This window comes from Danio rerio, chromosome 9 (genome assembly GCF_049306965.1).
Source record: "Danio rerio strain Tuebingen ecotype United States chromosome 9, GRCz12tu, whole genome shotgun sequence".
Taxonomy (NCBI): Eukaryota; Metazoa; Chordata; class Actinopteri; order Cypriniformes; family Danionidae; genus Danio; species Danio rerio.
The window spans coordinates 3,095,001-3,113,368 of NC_133184.1; the positions used below are offsets into that span (position 1 = coordinate 3,095,001).

At 36.1% G+C, this 18,368-nt stretch overlaps 1 protein-coding gene across 7 annotated transcripts in view; it reads left to right on the plus strand.

Annotated features, from left to right (window-relative positions):
* ppp1r9ala (protein phosphatase 1 regulatory subunit 9A-like A) overlaps window positions 1-18,368 on the plus strand; it is a 72,569-nt gene that overhangs the window by 24,253 nt on the left and 29,948 nt on the right. For all 7 annotated transcript variants that reach the window (XR_012385109.1, XM_695639.11, XM_009304433.5 and 4 more), the window contains exons 3-6: window positions 8,575-8,707; window positions 10,734-10,854; window positions 17,120-17,224; window positions 17,992-18,115. Coding sequence is in view for 6 of the 7 variants with exons in the window: in XM_695639.11 (XP_700731.6) it covers window positions 8,575-8,707; window positions 10,734-10,854; window positions 17,120-17,224; window positions 17,992-18,115 (483 nt within the window). In the remaining variant the exon portion in view is untranslated. The remainder of the gene's footprint in view (window positions 1-8,574; window positions 8,708-10,733; window positions 10,855-17,119; window positions 17,225-17,991; window positions 18,116-18,368) is intronic.

The window sequence follows — 18,368 nt, forward strand, 5'->3', positions numbered from 1 at the left end:
AATAAATTATACAGTCCTAAAAATATATGACAAATTTGCATAAATCATTTCTTATGGTTTGTATGGTATATAAATATATATAGGCGTCACTGTGGCATGATCGTGTCACAGCTAGTAGCTCGCTGGTTCGAGCCTCGGCTGGCTCAGTTGGAATTTCTGTGTGGAGTTTGCATGCTATCCCTGTGTTGGCGTGGGTTTCCTCCGGGTGCTCCGGTTTCCCCCACAGTCCAAACACATTTTGTGTTTCCCCCTGTTGGGTTGTGGCTGGAAGGGCATCCGCTGTGTAAAACATGTGCTGGATAAGTTGGCGGTTCATTCCGCTGTGGCGACCCCAGATTAATAAAGGGACTAAGCCGAAAAGAAAATGAATGAATGAATGTGTAAATATATATGTTTATTTATACATAATTGAAGAGTTCAGATGCAAATGCAACCCTGGCAACACCGGTTCTGCGTTAGAGTGTGTTTATGAAGTGCACCTGCCGAGCTCCACCTCTCTATCTCTCTCTCTCTATCTCTCTCTCTCTCTCTCTCTCTCTTTCTCTCTCTCTCTACACTTCAGGAAGTTGAACAGCCTCTTCTCAAAGCTACACAAAAGTGAACAAACACACAGGTGTGGTGTCGACACGGGAATGCTCATGTTTCTGTGGCTCACATTAGACATCACCTGAGGAATTCTCTCTCTCTCTCTCTCTCTCTCTCTCTCTGTAGTCTGAACATGCTTTTAATGCATTCGGGAAACACTCGTGTTAATCTTGGGTTTAGTTTTAAGCAATGGTAAAGTATTGAGGGCATTTTAGCTGAGTATTGTTTCCCACAATGCAGAGTTCTTGATGGCGTGATTAATGAAGGGGAATGAATATAGCGATTTCTTGATTCATTATTTGAACATGAAGGTTAAACGAATAGAGGGCGCCGAATGAAATTATCAGAGTTGGATGTCATCAGTTTGGTGTTTTTTTGTCATCTCAGAGTTGAAACTATCATGTGGCCATTGTAGATGCGTAGTCTTCGTTTTTATGAAGGATTCAATAAAACGGATCGTTATTAATATGTCAAAGTTAAAAATAATAAAAATTTTTAGTCTTAAATTCTTTTAAAACCCTCACACAGTCACAGGCTTTAAAAAACACTTGACTATTGCGAACGATCACACTGCAATATCGATGCTGAAACGATAAATTGTGCAGCTCTAGTATAACCAATATTGTTGAGTACAAGTACACCCCCCCACCCCCTATTATTAACTGATACTAATAAACAACTAATATTTTTCTGTTCAGTTAATATTTTTCTCAATTCTAATGTTTTTTTACATGTAGTTTAATCCTAAATTTGTAAAGATCGCAGAGATATCGCCTCTCATTCAAATCACATTTATGAAAGCATTTAGGCTTTCCTGTATAATATAATGATGACGGAAGAAGTTGTGGTGTGTTATTCAGGATGTGGTGGGTTTCTTAGGTTATTAAAGGGTCACGAAACACCAAAACACATGTTTTGAGCTGTTGACAGTGGTATATGTGTCCCACACTGCTAAAAACACTATTAGGACACCTATATTTCACTAAAAAGTGTAAATTGGTTGTTTTTGCGTTATTTTAAGCAAATTCGTACTTCCGGTTTGAAACGAATTTTTGAAGCTGCGTCACGGTCATGACATAATAGCGTGTATTCCAGCGTGCAGACTGGACATCTGTGCCAGAGTGTGTCTTATTACGTCTTACAGTGTGATGCATTAATGCTCTATTGTGCAACTTCATTAATATTCATTAGGGTCACCGTATTTACATGACAGAGACGCCATGTTGTGTTGGCAAAACAAGCGTGAAGTGTTGCTTTTATAGTTTGCTGAAGTTAAGTTTTGTTTTCATTTTCTCTCTGTGAGAGCTCAGCTGGATCACGTGTGGATTAACAGTGTACGCGACGCTCGACAACAATAACTTACGTGTCTAAGGAGGATTATTGTTTACCTGAGAGCTGTTCTCATCTGCAAACGCTGAGATCCGGATTCACTTGTAGTGTTCTCTTAATAAAGACGCGGCTCTAGTTGCTGGTGATTGTCCTGTCTCTACAGATTTGGTAAGTGAGCGACCAGTGCTCTTTGTTTATTCAGTTTGTTCGTATCGAACTAAGTTAACTATCGCACTGAGTGTAAACACGTTAGCACCACAACCAAACTTTAACCTCGTGTAGGATTTTCACCGCATTTTGAGACCGGAATAACACACGCGGCTTTCTGACGCTACCTGCCGTGTGCATCTAAATTTCTGGGAAATGCAGAGTTTTTTTTTCTCTCATTCGCCGTGCGGTATCAAACATTGCATGAAAAATACACGCTTAGAGCAGATCCTCGAATCAAATATCTCGTTTGTCGCGAGGAACATGAATGAATTCCCTGAATGAAAGAGCCAAACTGCAGTTAATGTCCACCATTTAATAATTTGGCAAATAATTCGACTACAGATGTCCATGTAGGTTAAACACCATCACTTTCTCCTGTGTATTTTGACTCTGAAACTCGCGCATGCCCAAATAGACACTCCCACACCATCCCACTTTAGTTCCTCCGACACTCCCCCCTAAACAGAGCTGGACACGCCCACTTTTCTGACTTTTTCCAAAGTAGAGGTGTGAAAACACCCTGCTGAAACGAGGGGGTTTCATGGCCCTTTAAAGATGTTTCTGTCACTACTTGTTCAGCCTGCATTAATGCATTCAGTGTAAGCTGCATGATTAATCATTTAAAGATCAGGATCTCAACACCCACGCAACATACATGATAAATGATGGTGATTTGCGTGACTCTATTAATCATAAGAGATTCAGTCTTTAGTCTTTTGAGTTGGTTATGAAGTTAAAAACAGTCAAATGACACAGAAGTACTGGGAGAGCAGTCTATAGTTTAGATATAACCACTAATGTGTATGGGAAAGATTAACTCATTCGTTTTTGCATTTTTAAGTGAATCAAATATAAAACAATTAAGTTAACTTAATTCCCTAATGTTGCCCCAACACAAATAGATCCTGTGGAACCCACCTTTTTTTTTTACAGTGTATTAACTATATTCATTCATTCATTCATTCATTCATTCATTCATTCATTTTCCTTCGGCTCAGTCTCTGATTTATCAGAGGTTGCCACCGCTAAATGAACCTATTCCAGCATATGTTATATGCAGCGGATGCCCTTCCAGCTGCAACCCAGTACTGGAAAACATCCATACACTCTCACATTCACACTCATACACTACGGCCAATTTAGCTTATTTAATTTCCCTATAGCGCATGTGTTTGGACTATCGGGGAAACCGAAGCACCCAGAGGAAACCCACGCCAACACAGGGAGAACATGCAAACTCTGGAAGCAGGAAGAAATGCCAACTGGCCCAGCCGGGACTCGAACCAGTGATCTTCTTGCTGTGAGGCAACAGTGTCAACTATTGAGCCATGGTGTCGTCCATATAAACAATATTGTTGTGTATAAACAACAAAAAAAAAGTAGGACATGAGTATAAGTGAGGAAGTGTGGCAGGAAGCTGTGTGAAACTGAAGCAGGTGTGAACGGCGCAGCACAGATTCTCTTTCCGACTCTCAGCGATCGAGTTTCACCGAAGAAAAGGAACATTGTTTGAATTGCCGCCGTCGTCCTTGGCGACAGCAGCGACGGAGGAGAGAGCGAAAGAAAGAGAAAGGAGAAAAAGAGGCCGAGTGTAACCACAGAGCGGTTCGAGGTCAGCCGCTCGCCACACACGCAAACACACTCGTTTATCCAGCACTTAATTAACACACAATCACTGCAGGATTTCACTCTCGCTCTGACGTTTCTCTAAATGGCTTTTCAGTGTGTTTGCGGATTCATTCTGAAGTGGGTGTAGGTTATACAGCAAAAAAAGTCATCTTTAATTGGGATTTTCCTGGAAAAACTTGCATAAATGGGTCACACTTTACAATGAGGTTCATTAGTTAATGTTAATTAATGCATTTACTAACATAATAAACAATATATATATATATATATATATATATATATATATATATATATATATATATATATATATATATATAATATATATATAATAATAAACAATACATCTACTACTGTATTTGTTCATGCTAGTTAGCGTTAGTTAATGAAAATACAGTTGTTCATTGTTAGTTCATGTTAACTCATGGTGCATTTACTAATGTTAACAAGCATGGACTTGGATATTAATAATGCATTGGTAAATGTTCAATTATGATTAATAAATGCTGTACATGTGTTGTCCATGATTAGTTCATGTCAGTAAATGCATTAACTAATGAACCTTATTGTAAAGTGTTACCCATAAATGATTATAAATCAAGGCATTCACTTGAGAATGGGATGAGATTAAATATATATATATCAACCTGACACTTTAGTGTAAGTGCCAATTCTAACTGTTAACTATTAGCTTATTATCTGCCTGTTAGTAAAATATTGGCTGTTTATTAGCACTTATGAAGCACATATTCTGCATGGTCTTGTTCTACACTTGATTCTACGCTCATAACAGTTAATAAGTAACAAGGTAGGAGTTTGAGGTGCAAGCACAGACTGAAGAATATGGATGTAGTATCTGTGACGTCACATTAATACAATAAATACACTTTTACCATTCACAGCTGGTTATATTCCCACACTGCTGCCACACAACTGTGTTGAAACCCCTTATAAAAGTGATTTTTGCATAATAGCTCTCCTTTAAGTAAACCTAGGCTAATATAGGTATATAGGACGTTGACTTGACGTTGCATTTTCACTGTCACACATGGCAAAAATGAAAATAATTCCTATTTTCATGTGTTTCTATCGCCACAAGTATTGATTTAGATTTTTGTTCTCCGTTGTAGCAAGCTTCTTTAATCCAGCAGACAGAGAGAGAGAGAGTCAGTGGGTGATCTGCTTTCTGTTCATTCGCTTCTGTGAGGATCCATGCTGAGCTTTTCTATATAATGTGCCGACATTGACTGTTGTTTAGATTAAATCCTGAGAGGAGTCTGGAGGAATGCGTATGTGTGAGACAGTGTTTCCTGCACCGCCATGACAGAAACAATCCTATTTTATTCCAGTCATGTGTATGCAGTTTTAATATATATATATATACACACACAACAGTATGGCAAGCCGTTTTAGCATTTAAACCTTTGTTCTGACTATCCATAAATATATGTAGAGATATCTCTAATTATATTTTGACTAGTCATAATTATAATTCGACTAGTCAGAATGAATTCCAATTCAAGATATCTACAACTGTAATTCGATTAGTAGTGAATTAATTAGAGATATCTTCAAATATATTTGTAGATATCTCTACATATGACGAATTAAAGATATCTCTAAATGTATTATGACTTGTAAAAACTCAGTTAGAGATATCTCTAATTACAATTGTGACTAGTCGAAATTCATGTAGAGATATCTGCAGATATTTTTCAATGAAAGTCAACACTGGTACACTGGGGGTATATATGCCTGTGTATGCATGCTGTGTGTTTGGTATATTATATATGTGTGTGTGTGTGTGTGTGTATGGCTGTCTGCGTATGTCTACTATGTGTGAGAGAGACTTTGTTCTTTATGCTTTCTAACGTTCAACGCAGTCTGCGAGTATCTCAACGAAATGATAGTTAATTTGGGTTAGTTTCAGTCTGTCTACAGTTGGATTGATTTTATAATGAGTTTGCCCTCAAATGTCTACTCTCAGACTGATAAAATATAATTAGCCGAGCCCAGTGAGATCATTTTACTCAAACCCAATGTTTTATTGTTCCTCTCTCACAGTGCTCGGGCCTAATCCGCTTTTTCATCAATCCAGATAAGATCTCAAATTCTGTTGGAAGGGGTTGTTCAGCCACAAAAAAAGACATTGTGATGATTTACTCACTGTTTTGTCATTTCATATCTGTGTTATTGGCTTTTTTTGTGGAAGACAAAATAAGAAGTACTGTGCATTGCCTAGATCAGTGGTCCCCAACTCCAGGGCCACGAACCTAATCAATTGGTACCGGGCCGCACAAGAAATCATTGATTAGTTTCATTTTATTTATTATCTGAGTCTAAAACATGTATATTTGAGTCTGGGCTGAAGCTTTGAAATAAAAGACCAACGGTGTTGGTTTAGTGGGTACGAAAAGTATTCACACCTCCTTAAATGCTCTTTAAATTGCAGCGATTTTTAAAATCATAATTTTTTTTTTATTTTTTTTATTTACACACAGCACCCAATATTGACAGAAAGCACAGAATTGATGACATTTTTGCAGATTTATTAAAAAAGAAAAACTGAAATATTTCATGATCTTAAAGGGACCTGAAACCCCCTCGTTTCAGCAGGGTGTTTTCACACCTCTACTTTGGAAAAAGTCAGAAAAGTGGGCGTGTCCAGTTCTGTTTAGGGGGGAGTGTCGGAGGAAGAAAAGAAGCTTGGTGTGGGAGTGTCTGTTTGAGCGCGCTGAATTTCAGAGTCAAAATACACACACACACACACACACACACACACACACACACACACACACACACAGGGGAGAAAGTAACAGTGTTTACATGGACATCTGTAGTCGAATTATCTGCCAAATGATTAAATGGTGGACTTTAACTGCAGTTTGGCTCTTTCATTCAGGGAATTCATTCATGTCCCTCGCGACAAACGTGATATTTGATTCGAGGAACTGCTCTAAGCGTGTATTTTTCATGCAATGTTTGATACCGCACGGCGAATGAAAGAAAAAAAACTCAGCATTTCCCGGAAACTTAGATGCACACGGCAGGTAGCGTCAGAAAGCCGTGTGTTATTCCGGTCACAAAATCCAACACGAGGTTATAGTTTGGTTGTAGTGCTTACTTGTTTACACTCTGTGCAATAGTTTGTTCGATACGAATAAAATACGAACTGAATAAACAAAGAGCACTGGACGCTCACTTACCAAATCTGTAGAGACAGGACAATCACCAGCAACTAGAGCCGCATCTTTATTAAGAGGAGACTACAAGCGAATCCGGATCTCAGCGTTTGCAGATGAGAACAGCTCTCAGGTAAACAATAATCCTCCTTAGACACGTAAGTTATTGTTGTCGAGCGTCGCGTACACTGTTAATCCACACGTGACTCCAGCTGCGCTCTCACAGAGAGAAAATGAAAACGAAACTGAACTGCAGCAAACTATAAAAGCAACACTTCACGCTTGTTTTGCCAATACAACGTGGCGTCTCTGTCGTCTAAACACTGTGACAGTAATGAATATTAATGAAGTTGCACAATAGAGCGCGCTGATTGGTTTAAACCAAGCCTTACTCATGCATTAATGCAGCACACTGTAAGACGTAATAAGACACACTCTGGTACAGACGTCCAGTCTGCACGCTGGAATACACGCTATTATGTCATGACCGTGACGCAGCTTCAAAAATTCGTTTCAATCCGGAAGTACGAATTTGCTTGAAATAACGCAAAAACAACTTATTTACACTTTTTAGTGAAATATAGGTGTCCTAATAGTGTTTTTAGCAGTGTGGGACACATATACGACTGTCAACAGCTCAAAACATGTGCTTTGGTGTTTCGTGACCCTTTAAGTATTCAGGCCCTTTGCTCAGTAGACTTTTTGGGAAAGACGCAACAAGTTTTTTACACGTGGATTTGGGGATCCTCTGTCATTCCTCCTTACAGATCCTCTCCCCTTCTGTCAGGTTGAATGGTTAACATTGGTGGACAGCTGTTTTTAGGTCTCTCCAAAGATGCTCAATTGGGTTTAAGTCAGGGCTCTGGCTGGGCCATTCAAGAACACTCACGGAGTGAAAGGATTTTCGCAAATGGCTGCAATATAACAAAAAGTGAAAAATTGAAGGGGGTCTGAATACTCTCCATACCCACTGAATGTGCTCATATTGGCAGTTTTCCTTCTCCGTTCAAACAGAGCAGAATTTTCGGGAATGTACAGGTAATCCAGAAACATTTGTATGTGTATAGGGGCCTATAAAATAAATGAAGCAAAGTAAAACCTAGCAAAATCTACATGATCGCAGTGCTCTTTTCACTTACGTTTGCTTTTGAAAACACTATTGGTTGGGTTCAGGGAAGAGTTTAGGTCAGTGGTTCGCTATAGCTGATCTGTACGATAAGTGGATGTACAATGAAATGTATCGTAGGTAACGTATTTCAGATTTCCAAAGATGTATACAGCACTCTCTAGTGGTCATCTGAAACAAGCAACGAAATAAACCCAGAGCAGTGTATTTCAGGTTTAGCAAGGCAAGTATTTTCAATCATCCTGGGTCCACTAGACAAGTGCTTCTTTCACGGTGATGTTATTGTTGCCGAAAGGAAGCCCTGTATTGGCAGGACTGTAGAGAAACTGATTACAGCTTTGATGTTTGGGTTTGAGTGTTCTTCATGTTTTTGCAGTAATCTTATCTTAATAAAGCACATAATGAGCACTTTTAAAGATTGTCAAAGTAAATGAATAGTTCTTGTTATGAATAGTTATTATTATTATCTGTCATTGATCTTAACCAGAGTCGTGTGTTGTGTTTGTGGTCTCTCAGGTGTACAGGACCTTCTCTAATGAAGACTACGACCGCAGGAATGACGATGTGGATCCGGTGGCGGCGTCTGCAGAGTACGAGCTGGAGAAACGGGTGGAGAAGATGGATGTGTTTCCTGTGGAGATCGAGAAAGGTGAAGTCTTGAACCATACTGAACAACTTAAACCCCTGTTAAATAAAATCCTGGGGTTTTACTTTAGCCAGGCTTTAGTTTACCCAAAAATGAAAATTCTGTTATTGATTACTCTCCCTCATGTCCACTCAAACCCCATAAACCTTTGCTCGTCTTCAGAACTTTCAGATTTTAGATGAAATCAGAGAGCTCCCTCATCCTCCATAGACAGCAACAGTCCTGAGATGTTCAAAGAACAGAAAAGGAACAAAAACACTGTCAAAACAGTCCGGATTAATTTAGCATACAACCTATGATTACATTATACATTACAAGCATAAGCATTAAATCTTCATATTAAAATATGGTTGTTAAAGTTTTTCCTGATTGACTGATTGTTTGATTTGATTTTGATTTGATTGATTGATTGATTGATTGATTAATTTGGTTGGTTGACTGATTGATTGATTGACTTAATGATTGATTGATTGATTGATTGATTGATTGATTGATTGATTGATTGATTGATTGATTGATTGATTGATTGATTGATTGATTGATTGATTAGTTGGTTGACTGTTTGATTGACTGAATGACTGACAATGACCAACTGGTTGGTTGATTGGTTGATTGATTGATTGATTGATTGATTGATTGATTGATTGATTGATTGATTGATTGATGGATTGATTGATTTGATTTGATTTGATTTGATTTGATTTGATTTGATTGACTGGTTGGTTGACTGATCGATTGGCAAAACTGATTTACTAATTAGTAGGTTGACTGACTGATTGATTAACTGAATGATTGGTTGATAGGTTTACTGATTAATTGAATGATTGACTGACATACTGAATGACCAATTGGTTGGTTGGTTGGTTGATTGATTGATTGACTGAATGACTGATTAAATGATTAATTATTTGGTTGGTTTACTGATTGATAGACTGAATGATTAGTTGATTGATTGGTTGGTTAGTTGGTTGGTTGATTGATTGACTGAATAACTGACTGACTAAACAACCAATTGGTTGGTTGATTGATTGATTGATTGGTTGGTAAGTTGACTGATTGATTAACTGAATGACTGAGTGAATGACCAATTGGTTGGTTGACTGATTGGTTGACTAATTGGTTGACTGACTGATTGATTGATTGATTGATTGGTTGACTGATTGATTGACTGAATGACCAATTGGTTAATTGATTTGATTAATTGGTTGGTGTGTTTGGTTGACTGATTGGTTGGTTGCTTGGTTGGTTGACTGATTGACTGACTGAATGGCAGATTGATTGTTTGGTTAACTGACTGACTGACTGACTGACTGACTGACTGACTGACGGACTGACTGACTGATTGATCAATTGATTGATCGATCAATTGATTAAAAAACATATTAAGTAATAACTTAAAAATGTATTATAAATATAATGTCTAATATCTGTACCGCAGTGTTGGAAGACACAAAGTTCAAACCAGCTTTCTGTTGGTCAGGCAAAATTGCAGCGGCATGACCAGCATGAATTCAAGCAAAATCTGCCTATGGAACTTTTTCCCCCAGATGGAAAACTTGCAGATTTAAAGATCTTGAAGATTTCAACTGAAATTTGATTTTGTACCCTAGAAAACAATGAAGATTGGTAGAGTATTGATCTCTGTTTTGATTGTCTTGTACCTTTTCAAGTGAAAGAACTAAGGACAAGTTGATGAACTTATCACCACCCAAATGATCACACACAGACTTTTTGTAAAGTTGATGTTATTTTATAAATAAATAAACGACTATAAACAGTTAATAAACATTTATTTTTAGTGAATGTTTTGCTTGAACTAGGAAGAAGCTATGCATACTTAAAAAAAAAAGATTTATGTGTACATTTATTATGCATGTATGCATTTATTTTAAGTGGTACTCTTGCTTTACCTCGGAATCAAACCCAGGACGTTAGTCTTACCAAAGTTCATTGTTTGAGCTTTAGCGAAGCAGTTTTTAGCAAAACTGTGAAATGTAATTGTAACATATATTTATTTCTCTGTGTGTAGGTGATAAAGGGCTGGGGATCAGCATCATTGGGATGGGTGTTGGTGCAGACCAGGGTCTGGAGAAACTAGGCATCTTCGTCAAGACCATCACAGAGGACGGAGCTGCAGAGAGAGATGGCAGGTGAGATCTTAAGAGGATTATTACAGCAGACTTTCACACAACAAGAGATCAATACAACAAATATTGGTTGCTAGTTGAGCAGTCGACAGTAGCAGAATAACAGAGCTGATGGTATTAAACACACTAACACGTTTGACAGTAACAGAGTTGACAATAACCAGTTGAGAGGCATCAATTAACCAGCGATACCATGACAGCACAGTAGCCCTATTGCAAGCAGCAGGAACATGAATACTACATAGAAATGTCCAGTTCAGGTGTTATTTGAGTGGACTTTTACAATGACCATATGTGGTTCGTGCATGGATACATGTAAATGAGCCGAATATTGACCTCTTTGGAACTTTGACCTTGATGTGCTCCACTCCGCTTGTGCTTTTTTTTGTTGGTGTTGCAACAAAACCAATCCTTTTTTTTTTTTTTTAAGATTTATTTTTGGCCTTTTTGCCTTTATTATTAGATAGGACAGTATTGAGACAGGAAGCGAAGTGGGAGAGAGAGAGAGAGAGAGAGAGAGGGAGAGGGGGTAGGGAAATGTCGTCAAGCCGGGATTCGAACTTGCGACGCCCTGACGTGCTATTGCACCATTTATCAGCACGCTAACCACTAGGCTATTGCGCCGACGCAACTAAACCAATCCTAAAGTGCACAGGTAAACATTTTTTGGTGGGGTGGGAATTATTGAATTAAAATTATAATTTTTTTCTTTTATTACAAAAAACATTATATTAAAAGTAAAGATCATCAAGTTTTTTTAGTAATATGAATTGTTAAGATGGCTGTCCCATGTGAGGCCTACCTGGGCTGGCCTAAGTGAGGCCCACCTGTGCTTTTCCTTGTGGGACCCATGTGGTATTGCCCAGTGTTGGTGGCGCTCCAGGAATATGTTTGACCATTGACCAAACACCTGTAATGATTCATTAATGTTTCAGACTAAGGAGACATCCAAAACATGCAGTGTTGGTGGTGCTAGAGGGACATGGTTGAGAAACACTTCCTTGTATACTTGACAAAAGAACTCTGTGATTGAGCTGCTACTAGCAAATTTATTTTTCATTCCAAAAAGTTTTGTTGTTTTATTTTATTTTCACTTGACTATGTGGGACAGATCTGCGGTTGCCCACATGGGACCCTCTTGGGATTGCCTATGATGGACACACCTGGGGTTTCCCCATCTTTTTTTTTTTTGTAAAATGAAGTACACAGACTTGCAGAGTGCATATTATATATCGTGGCAGATCTGCCTTATAGCATTGCCATCGAAACAATTCCCTCACCTCAATCAGCACGTCGATCAAGCTCATCAGGAGAGGGGAAAATAAGCCATGATCCCAGAAAGGAGAGCATGACTTGGAATTGGGCTTGCAGTGTTCCCCTCTTCACCTACCCACGATCGGCACTCCACTCCGCACATTGGACCTGCACGAACTGGGACTTTGGCTGTGTGATGGACACTATAGTGTGTCCTCTGCTTGTTGCTGTATGTCGGCAGAGTAATCCACAAGGGTTAAAGGTGAAGAGGCTGGTCGAGTCCTGTTACTGGTATAATATCACACTGCTATCAGCCAATCAGATTCAAGAACATATATATATATATATATATATATATATATATATATATATATATATATATATATATATATATATATATATATATATATATATATATATATATTTATATATATATATATATATATATTTATATATATGTATATATATATATATATATATATATATATGTGTGTATATATATATATAAATATATATATATATATATATATATATATATATATATATATATATATATATATATATTTATATATATGTATATATATATATATATATATATATATATATATATGTGTGTATATATATATAAATATATATATATATATATATATATATATATATATATATATATATATATATATATATGTATATATATATATATATATATGTATATATATATATATATATATATATATGTATATATATGTATATATATATGTGTGTGTGTGTATATATATATATATATATATATATATATATGTATGTATGTATGAATGTATGTATTTATGTATGTATGTATGTATATGTATATATATGTATGTATGTATATGTATGTATATATATATATATATATATATATATATATATATATATATATATATATTAGGGATGTAACGGTATCAGAATTTCACGGTACGGTAATACCTCGGTATGAATGTCACGGTACGGTATTTATTGAATCATTTACAAGAAAAAACAAAACTTATGAAAATACTCCAGAAAAGTGCCAAAAGTGTCAATGACATACAAATTAGCCATCTATCTGTAAGCTTTGAAACAGGAACTTCAATTTTAATAACAAAAAATTATTAAACCATGTAAAAACAATAAAGTTTCAATTTAGTATTGTTGAAAACTCATCACATTCAACATTTAATCACACTCAGCCCATCTACACAGATGAGAGCTCTGCTAGTCGGACTTCTCATCAAGCATCTCCCGCTGGATCTAATCTCACTATATTTATTAAACGGGATATTTCATTTATCTTGTTGTCTTTATCTAACGACATATTCCCTGACTTTGGTCATTGGAATCTATTACTTGTTCTCTGGTAACGTGAGCGCAAAGATTAGTTAATGATTAATGTAACCACGTACATTCTGTAAATTGACTGATCGCTTGCCTTTATTTCCTATAATGTATAAACTTATTGTATGTTATACTTTTAAAATGGCCATTATCGATTATTAAAACTAATACTCAGCAAAAGAGAGGCTGTGTTTCGTATTTTCACTGAAATTGAAAGGAGACAGTTGTTATCGGCTCCGTTTTGTTATAAATATCCACACAGTGAAGATGACGCTCATATATGCAGCACGACGCCTCAACATGTCTGCTGTCTAAGTTGCTAATATTAAAATGAAAATAGGCAGTTCCTTAAATCATGTTTACATTTTATTGTTGATAAAGTGAAACAACGTAGCCAGGGTGATGTGAATGAAGTTATAAAGTACACTGTTCCCTTTGAAGATTTACCCGTGTCCTCGGTATAGTCTGCTTTTCCATATCAAACTGAGAAGAAGAGACTGCAGCCTTGATCAAACTTGCGAAGTCTGAACTTACAAGGAGAGGATGCAGGACTGAACTGTGTGTGGGCTACTTAATATTCAGGAAAAGCCCCAATCAGAGAGGCGAACGTCTGCAGCCCCGCCTCCGTTTTCAGATGTCTCCGTTTTCCATTATCCACACTGAGACATTATCCACACATTTCGAAACGCTCCGTTTTCGGCGCTCGAGAGCTCTTTTCATCCCCGCTTCTAGCAGCACACTCCATTTCCGCATTACTGGATCTGTAGCGACAACAGACCGCAAGGGATGATGGTCAAGCATGGGCTGATGGGTATTGTAGTTTTCGCTACCTCCCGTTCGCTTCATTCGCCTAAGCAAATTTTCTCAGAAGACCTATAGTTTTACCGAGTCATGCGACTTCGGTAATATCGAAAAAAATTAATATTGCGGTATGACGGTATTTACAATACCGTTACATCCCTAATATATATATACATATATATATATATATATATATATATATATATATATATATATATATATATATATATATATATATATATATATAAATATATATATATACACACACATATATGTATATATATGTACACACACACAAACATACATACATACATGCAAATATATACATATATATATATATATATATATATATATATATATATATATGTATGCATGTATGTATGTATGTGTGTGTGTGTATATATATACATACATACATATATACATACATATAGATAGATATATATAGATATATTTTTATATCTATCTGCTGGTTAGTGTTTGGGGTCATGCAGCAGCTGCAGTGTAGGGGGACATGTTTTCATGTCTTCTTCCTGAGGGCCAAATGTTTGATCTCTCTAATGTGCTGTTGAACATCGCCTGTCCAAACACACTGCATTTCAGTGTCGCACAACGGACAACACCCACTTCCTCTGCCCTGTGAATCTCAGCACTCTCTGCCAGCTGCTGAAGGCCTTGCTTTCCTTTTTCCGAAGCCGAATCTGTTTGAAATACTCTCTGCTGTTTGGAAAAGCAACCCAGCTGGGGTTCAGGCCTCCGAGGTGTCAGTCATAAACAGGTTATGATGTAGTTTTGGGTGGTGGGTTCAGATTAGGTGTGAGAAGTGCTGGAAGTCTGTGTGTGATTACTTATTCACAGTGTCATGGACATGTGTTTAGCATGTAATACACATATCACAGGCCACGTTTAGCTGCCCATTTACAACAGTGTGAGGGACATGAAGATATGGAGTTAGATCAGTCTCAAAAATAATACACTAAAAAATGAAATTCATACATGCAACACCACAATTCACATTTACAAAATCCATTTTTTTTATTCAAAACACGATTCAGAAATACAAAACACAATTTGTGAATTCACAAATGAATTAAATTTGTGTAATCGTGTTTAGAGTTTGCGAATTGGATTTGTGTATTTTTGAATTGTGATTTGTGTTTACAAGTTGGATTTGTGTATTTATGAATCGTGTTTTGAGTTTATGAATTGGTGTTTGTGTATTTATGAATCGTGTTTCGAGTTTATGAATTGAAATTGTGTATTTATGAATCGTGTTTCGAGTTTACGAATTGGATTTTTGTATTTATGAATCGTGTTTAGAGTTTACGAATTGGATTTGTGTATTTATGAATCGTGTTTCGAGTTTACACGAATTGGATTTGTGTATTTATGAATCGTGTTTTGAGTTTAAGAATTGGATTTGTGTATTTATGTATCGTGTTTCGAGTTTACGAATTGGATTTGTGTATTTATGAATCGTGTTTTGAGTTTATGAATTGGATTTGTGCATTTATGAATCGTGTTTCGAGTTTACGAATTGGATTTGTGTATTTATGAATCGTGTTTCGAGTTTACGAATTGGATTTGTGTATTTATGAATCGTGTTTCGAGTTTACGAATTGAAATTGTGTATTTATGAATCGTGTTTCGAGTTTACGAATTGAAATTGTGTATTTATGAATCGTTTTTCGAGTTTACGAATTGAATTTGTGTATTTATGAATCATGTTTCGAGTTTAAGAATTGGATTTGTGTATTTATGAATCATGTTTCGAGTTTACGAATTGGATTTGTGTATTTATGAATCGTGTTTTGAGTTTATGAATTGGATTTGTGCATTTATGAATCGTGTTTCGAGTTTACGAATTGGATTTGTGTATTTATGAATCGTGTTTCGAGTTTACGAATTGGATTTGTGTATTTATGAATCGTGTTTCGAGTTTACGAATTGAAATTGTGTATTTATGAATCGTGTTTCGAGTTTACTAATTGAATTTGTGTATTTATGAATCGTGTTTCGAGTTTACGAATTGAAATTGTGTATTTATGAATTGTGTTTCGAGTTTACGAATTGGATTTGTGTATTTATGAATCGTGTTTCGAGTTTACGAATTGAAATTAGGTATTTATGAATCGTGTTTCGAGTTTACGAATTGACATTGTGTATTTATGAATCGTGTTTCGAGTTTACGAATTGGATTTGTGTATTTATGAATCGTGTTTCGAGTTTACGAATATGATTTGTGTATTTACGAATAGTGTTCTGTGTTTACAAATTGGATTTGTGTATTTTTGAATTGTGTTTTGAGTTTACGAATTGGACTTGTGTATTTACGAAACGTGTATTGTGTTTACCAATTGGACTTGTATATTTACGAAACGTGTATTGTGTTTACCAATTGGACGTGTGTATTTAGGAATAGTGTTTTGTGTTTACGAATTGAATTTGTGTATTTTTAAATAGTGTTTTGAATTTACATATTTGATTTGTGCAGTTTTTAATCGTGTTTTAAGCAATGATTAATAAAACCAATGTCATGCCAGCATGCTACTGTAAACAGAAGCTTGCAATGCTTGCCCTGCCTCTGTGCTCTTCTGGTTAGTCCAACTCTGGTCCTTTTAATAACATGTTTAGTTTTCGTAACTTCAGCCAAGTGTTCGAAACATTTCCTTATGGATGAGATTTACTACTGATCACACAACTGTGTTTCCCTCACAAGATGTTAAACTGTGAGAATAGACTGACTTGGTTTGTTTCGAATCTAAATTATTCTATAAGATATTACATAGGTATTTTGTCTGTAAATATACTCCAATGGTGGCTATATATGAAATATTTTTTTCATCTCTGTGTTGTGCTGCAGGATCCAGGTGAATGATCAGATTGTGGAGGTGGACGGCATCAGTCTGGTTGGTGTGACGCAACTCTTTGCTGCGACCGTCCTCAAGAACACCAAGGGATCTGTCAGGTTGGTCAACTCAAGTGCAGTTGAGCTTTATTGTCATTGGAACGAAATTTCATGTCTTGCATGACCACGGTGCAACATTAATAAACATAATCATAAATATGAACAACACAGGATGCAAGAGCTATTTTTAACATATACATACTAGTATACAATACTAGTATACAATACTATATACATACTATATATATAAGTGTGTGTGTGTGTGTATGTATATTTATATATATGTATATATATATATATATATATATATATATATATAATGTATATGTATATGTGTATGTATGTATATATATATGTATGTATATTTATATATAGTACATATATTTATACACATGCATATACATACAGATGTGTAGTTAGTAGCTAGTATGTATATGTTAAAAAAGCTCTTTCATCCTGTGTTGTTCATATTTCATATTTATGATTATGTTTATTAATATATATATATATATATATATATATATATATATATATATATATATATATATATATATATATATATATATATATATGTGTAAGTATGTATGTATGTGTGTATATATATATATATATAAAAAATTAAAGCATAATATAATTTAGTTTTAATTCACGCTACATATTTAGTACTCATACTTTGCTGTAGGCTGTGGACCGAAGGCGTTGAGTTCACCACATGCAAATAAACAATGCGCACACGCACACATACACACAGGCTCCGTTGTTTCCTCTCCACCTGATCAGTATAAGTTATGCGTGTCATCATCCACCTGTCAATCAACCGTGTGCAGGTTTCTGATTGGCCGAGAGAAGCCGGGGACTCAGAGTGAAGTGGCTCGGCTGATAAGCGAGACCCTCGAGCAGGAGCGACAGCAGCAACAAGGAGACGACACGTATGAGCAGTCCACTGAAGAGGTCAGACACACCCACACACACACACACACATCATACACCTTACTGTCTGTAGTCCTGTCAATATCACTGCAAACTTTGTATATCGTGTAAGCACTCTTTTTTAAACTTGTGAAGCATTTAGAGCTAGATTGTAGGTTAATATAAGCTCACTTTTGTATGTTCATGTGCATTATTAATTAAGGATTGAAGACTTAATTAAGAATGTGCACTTAATTAGCTTACTTTAAGTCATATTATTTCTGATATCATAAAT